Below are 6,081 nucleotides of genomic sequence, written 5' to 3'. Positions count from 1 at the left end.
ATGATATGGGGTTTCAGGGTATGATATCGAGGTTGCAGGGTATGATACGGGGTTTCAGGGTATGATATGGGAGTTGCAGGGTATGATATGGGGTTGAGGAGTCAAGAAGCCATCTCTTCTGGGTGAGACACTATTGGGGTCCCCACAATGGTGCTCCAGAGCTCTGAAGAGGAACTAGATATGTGGGCACCCCTGGGAAGAGCTGTGCTTTGATTTCTGGGCAGCACTCCCTCTTCCTCCTGGGATTTGCTCTTCTTCTAGACTTTCCTTCCTCTAAGAGTTCTCATGCTGGCCACTGTAGCCCAGGGTTTGTGCACCTCCAGCAGGCCTCAGGTTCTGAAATATGATCCCTTCCCCCCTTTCCTAAAATAAAATTTGACTTTCCTCAGCCTACTCTCAACTAACTGCACTAGAGGCATTGATCTGACAATGAAATTCATACTACAGTGTTAGTGACTGACCTAGAGGGGTCTTGGTGATGTAATGAGCAGAAGGAATGAGACTTGCTTGGTGAAAATTCAGATACACTGGCAGGCCAAGAGGAAAAGGTAAACTTTTTTCCCTGCCTAGAAGTAAAAACCTATTTTACTTGAGAGTTCATCTGGCCCTTCTAGAAAGTTCTTATAGGCCACCAGCAGATGTAGGAGAAGCAAGTGGCACTTAAAGGAAGTGGCAAAAAAATGTGTGGGGTGATGCAGAGACTCACCCACCACACGCAAGCATGTTGCTTTCCTGGGGAAAGGAGTCCTCTGGCTGGGAGGACCCCAAGGGACCTGGAGGACCCATGGTGGCCTTAGTGACAGAGGGAGGCCCAGAGTCATGTCCTCGGCCCCCAGAGACTCCTCTTCCACTGCTACCACTCTTCTGCCTAATCCAGACAGCACCCCCTAGAAAGCAACAGACCCTCCCCTAACACACTCCCTGCACACAGGGGCTCACAGGACCCTGAGGGTCCCAGGGGAGGCAGGCACAGTCCCTCACTTCCCTTCAGGCAGGATCTGCCCCTTCTGGGCCTGCATGTGGGCTTGAAAAACAGCCCACAAGATCCAGGGGCTGGTCAGCCCTGGCCTGGAGTTTGGGCCCGCACATCTCGTCACAGCACCTCAGAGGTGCTGTGCCCAGCCAGGGTGGCTGCCCCAGGGTCTCCTGAAGAGGCACTTCCACTGCCCACCTCCTTATGTGCCCAGGGTGAGCCAGTTTCTATTTAAAAGCCACATTTTCTCTTCCTTCACCTGAAATTGGAAGACTTCTTTCACTCCCTGGGGTGTTAAGAGTGCCATGGCCCCTGCATCTGGTTGCCAGGAGACCGAGCCAGACTGGCACAGAGTTTCCGGAACCCTGGGGGTGGCCGGTGCCAGCTTTGTTAAGTCATGAATGGCTTCTCCCAGGCTTCTTTCCTCCCCGCCCCTCCTGCGGTGCTCTGGGCCTCGTCACCTGCACCTGCTCAGGGACTGGAACCCCCTTGCCTCTCCCTCATAACCTGTTCTCCTTCAGGAAGTGAGCATCCTGAGGCTTCCTGTAAACACACACACACACCACACATACACACACTTGCACACACATAGACACATGTACACACACAGGTACACATGTGTACACGCACGCACACACACACACATGAATGCACACACACATACACACAGGCACACATGCTGCCCATCATCCTCATGTTCTTCTGACTGTAGCCTCATGCCTCCTGCCCACCCACAGGCCCGTGTTTGTCTTCATGGAAAAGACTGCCCTTGCTTGCTGCCTCCATGTCCTCCCTGACTCCTCCTATTAGGGTCTGGCCTCCCCGACCTCCTCCACTGGCCAGTAGCATCCATGGCCCTGTTTCTGGCATCATAACTTTGCTTTGGGGTGCAGCAAAGAGCTCTTCAGGGGTGTCCCCAAGTGTAGTGCCCAAGCCCCTGAAGGCGACGTTTGGGAGGGGTCCACTCCTTCTCTGGGCCAGCCTTGCTTTTCTCTGTCCTGGAAGTCCCTGGCACCTGCCGGTCACCTGAGAGGCAAGTCCCTCCTTCCTCTGCCTCACTGCCCAGAGTCCCAGTGAGGAAAACCAGGACCTACTGATTAGGGTTGGTGGGCAGCTGCCCAGGACCCCTGGCACCCCAGGTCACCCCATTTCCCCAGTGGGTTGTCTTGGAAGAGGCTCCAGCCACCCTGAACCGTCATCCTCCTTCAGCCATGTGACTCCGTCAAGGCCCAGCCCGCCTTCCTCCCGTCATGATGGTGATATTTCAGGGCCCTCACTCCCCTTCCTGAACACCTAGTCTTGAATGACTTTATGCAACCACATGATTTCCATGTTCATCCACAGAAAATGACTCACACATTTACCCAGTGGAGGTATTCACCCCTTCTCGCCTTGGGGTGTGTGACACGCCACACCTCTCCCCAGAGAACGGATGCCTGCGGGCCTGTGCGGCGTCCAGGGGTCCTCGGGGGCTTCTAAACATTTGGGGTGTGTTGCCGGCAGGAGTTCCAGTGCAGGGTCAGACAGGGGTCTCCATGTCCAGGCTCCTCTGGCAGGGGCTGTCCTGAAGGCAGTGCTGGGTGTGTCCCCCAGGCTGACACCATGCCTCGGCCCTCAGGTGGAGCGCCTCACTCGAGTCCTTCCCAAGTCTGTGGCCCCAGGACCTCCGCAGGATGCAGCCGGGATAGGGCTCCATACCCCAAGCCTAGAACCGCTTCTCCTCCCCTGTCTCATCCTGCTCCATTTTCTCAGAGTCAGTATTAGTACAGCGCTTTTTTTCTGCAATTATCAGAGATTCAGCCTGAACTTAGGCCAAATGCAAATGTGCTGTCTCACAGGACTGAGAAGCCTCGGGTCTGCTTAGGGCAGGCAGGGGCCAGGTTCTGGCACAGGGCTGTGAGGAACGCCTCCCTGACCCCTGGTTCTGCTTGCCTGGTCTTCATCCATTCTCAGGGTCCTCCCTAAATGCACTTCTAAACCCCCTCACCTGGCTGACTCTTAACTGACACCACAAAACAGCCTCTACGAAACTTAGTTCTCCTGGAAAACCCTCCAGATCCCTCTTCAACCCTGGCTCCTCATCAGGTGCCCTTCACTGCTTAAGCCATGCAGTGGCATGATTATGGCTCACTGCAGCCTCCAACTCCTGGCCTCAAGTGATCCTCCTGCCTCAGCCTCCTGAGTGTCTGGGACTACAGGTGCACACTGCCTGCCTGGATAATTATTCTTAATTTTTTTGTAGAGTTGGGGTCTCACTATGTTGCCGAGACTGGTCCCAAACTCCTGGCCTCAAGCCATCCCCCTGCCTTGGCCTCCAGAAGCTTTTGGATTACAGGTGTGAGCCACTACACCCGTCGGACTAGACCTCATTCTTGACTCCTCGCCCTCACTCCTTTCTAGCTGTCTTGAAGCTCTGGGAACTCTGCCTTCTAAACATTTATTGAGCCCATTCTCTTCTCTGTGTCCCATTGCCATCCCAAGTAGAGTTCATTGCCATTTCTTGCCAGCCCCCACCCCCACACCTACACCATCCATTCTCCACACTGTTGCCAGAGGTGACTAAAAAAATAAATCTAATTATGGACTGGTATTGACAAGAGCACTCGATAGGGTGCTGCTGTGTGGCATCATGTTTCAGGAGGTGGTTACCCTGGTATATATACGTCTCACTTAAGATCTCTGAATTTTATTTTATGTAAATTACACCTTCTCCCCTTTCTCTACACACACAAATACATGCGTATATGAAACTAGACTATGTTAATTTCTTTCATCCAAACCTTCCATGGCGGCTCATTCATAAGCCCCAAGGCCTTCATGTGGCTGTCCAGCCTTGTGTGACCTTCTTTCTTCTCCAGCTCACACTGGCCTCTCACCCACTGGCCTTGGCTTCACCCACACTCCCTCCAGGACTTTGCTGGCTGCCCTCTTTCCTTGGAATGCTCTTTCCTCCCTTGCTCATCTAGATAACTCTTTCTGGTTTTTCATGTCTCAGCTTAATCATCCCTTTTTCAAGGAAACTTTTCCTGAGTCCCTGTCACATACTCTTGTAGCACTAAATGCACCCCCAGTAGCACTTTGCACGTTGTAACTTTTTCATTTCATGTAGATGATTGTTTTAATGCTGCTTTCTCCTGGATTGTAGACAAAGAGGGCATGTTGTTTTATTTATCACTGTGTTATTTACCGCTGTACATACCTGGCACATAGTAGGCACAATTGTGTGTTGTATGGCTGTGCTCATTTCTGTCATGGCTCTCACGACATTGCACTTTGTATATTGATTGGTGGCTTCCCCCTATAGCCTGCTGGTCCTGCAAGGGCATGGACAATGTCTTAGTCACCTCTGGAGCCCTGGTGCCCACTGCAGGCCTGGATGGTGGCTGGGACTCAGTACAAGTTTACTGGTGAATAATCAAAAGAATCACAAAGTGATGTCGATGGCAAAAACTGGTTATGGACAGAGCCCACCTATGTTCTTGACTCATGTTGGCCACATCCAATGTTCTTTTGCTAAAGAAACATGGACATTCTCAAATCTCTTCTGAGAGCCATGCACAAGTCACATGGCCTGGCAGGCTTGAGCTTAGTGGTATCGGTGGTGTCTTTTCCCATTTACTGTGTGTGGCATGAATATTTGGATCTCAGTTTACCTATCCTGACGGCCTGTTTGGCAATAAAAATGAAATGAAAACCTCACAGAGTTACAAAACAACAGTGAAGAGTGTTTTTTGTTAGTAGATAGTTCTATTTCAAGAGCTTTAGATACATTATCTCTTTTAATCCTTGCAACAGTTCTATAAGATGAATATAACTATTAACATTCCCATTTGATATATGATGAAATTGAGCATAGAGGGATTAAATATCTTGTGCAAAAATCACTTAATCTTAACAATTGGTCATACTATCAACGCTGCTGCAGGATTCAGGAGTTTTCCAGGTAGGGCTTGACATTTAGGCTTCTAGTTAGTGCTAAAGCAGAGTTTACTTCACCACTTGCTTCAAGCTACAAGAATCATCTATACAATAGGGATTTTTGACTATCCTTGGTTGCATGCAAGATTTGACCTTAATTTTTCCCTTTATATTCTCTATCATCATTATCAACGTCAATACAGCCCCAAAAATTATACCTGGGTAAGATCTTTAGTTCCACGTGTTACTTGCATGAAATCAACTGGAAGCAATTACAACTAAAGTGAACTAAGTTTTGAGAGAACCATTTCACTATAGAAAGCCCAACCTGACCCGCAACATCCTTTAACTCTTAAATCTCTGAAACTATTTGAGAACCTCGAAACCCAAATGAATAAGAGGTAGGCTTTAAAAGCTGTGCATTTATAAAGAAGATTATCCTCCCAAACACTCTTCTGAGACAAAACTAGGAAGACCGAGCTAGCTTTATAATAGATTAAGAGGAACCTTCCAGAGAAAAAGCAATGGAGGACTAATGCTTAAGGGAGATTCACCCAAAAGCTGGAGCCAAATTGGCCAGATTGGTTTTAACCAAAGAATGTAATCCATTGCCAAGACAGAGATCCCTCATTACTTCTGTTCAAGAGTATTTGATAATTGTCATGGCCCAGTGACTGCTGAATGTTTCCCATTATTCTCTCTCTCTCTTTTTTTTAAATAGTTGTTGTTGTTTTGGTTTTTGAAATGGAGTCTGGCTCTGTCATTCAGGCTGGAGTGCAGTGGTGTAATCTCCCCTCACTGCAACTTCTGCCTCTCAGGTTTAAGCGATTCTCCTGCCTTAGCCTCCCAAGTAGCTGGGATTACAGGCACCTGCCACCATGACCAGCTAATTTTTGTAGTTTTAGTAGAGATGGGGTTTTCGCCAGGCTGGTTTCAAACTCCTGAGCTCAGTTGATCTGCCTGCCTTGGCCTCCCAAAGTGCTGGGATTACAGGTGTAAGCCACCACGCCTGGCCAGTTCTCTTTTCTTGAAGGAAGTTTTTACTACAGTTCCCTTCCTTTTCTGCTGCTGTGTATGGGACATGCTAGGGACAGACGCTTCGATTTTGACTTTTTACAACTACAAGGACCACATCTAGACTTGATAGAGAGGAGAGCCTTCCCAGAGACCCTGTCTATTCCTTAGTGGAA

The 6,081-nt window shown here is 49.3% G+C and overlaps 1 protein-coding gene across 1 annotated transcript in view; it reads right to left on the bottom strand.

The window, feature by feature from the left end:
* The window catches only part of LOC105512380 (chromosome unknown open reading frame, human C8orf74), a 28,515-nt gene extending 27,208 nt beyond the window's left edge, over positions 1-1,307 (bottom strand). Inside the window, exon 1 of the mRNA XM_011942817.1 lies at positions 1,233-1,307. Coding sequence (XP_011798207.1) covers positions 1,233-1,280 — 48 coding nt within the window. The 5' untranslated portion in view covers positions 1,281-1,307. The remainder of the gene's footprint in view (positions 1-1,232) is intronic.
* Positions 1,308-6,081: the final 4,774 nt, after the last annotated feature.

The sequence above is a fragment of the Colobus angolensis genome, unplaced genomic scaffold (genome assembly GCF_000951035.1).
Source record: "Colobus angolensis palliatus isolate OR3802 unplaced genomic scaffold, Cang.pa_1.0 Scaffold210, whole genome shotgun sequence".
Taxonomy (NCBI): domain Eukaryota; kingdom Metazoa; phylum Chordata; class Mammalia; order Primates; family Cercopithecidae; genus Colobus; species Colobus angolensis.
This window is presented reverse-complemented; position numbering and strand designations above follow the sequence as displayed.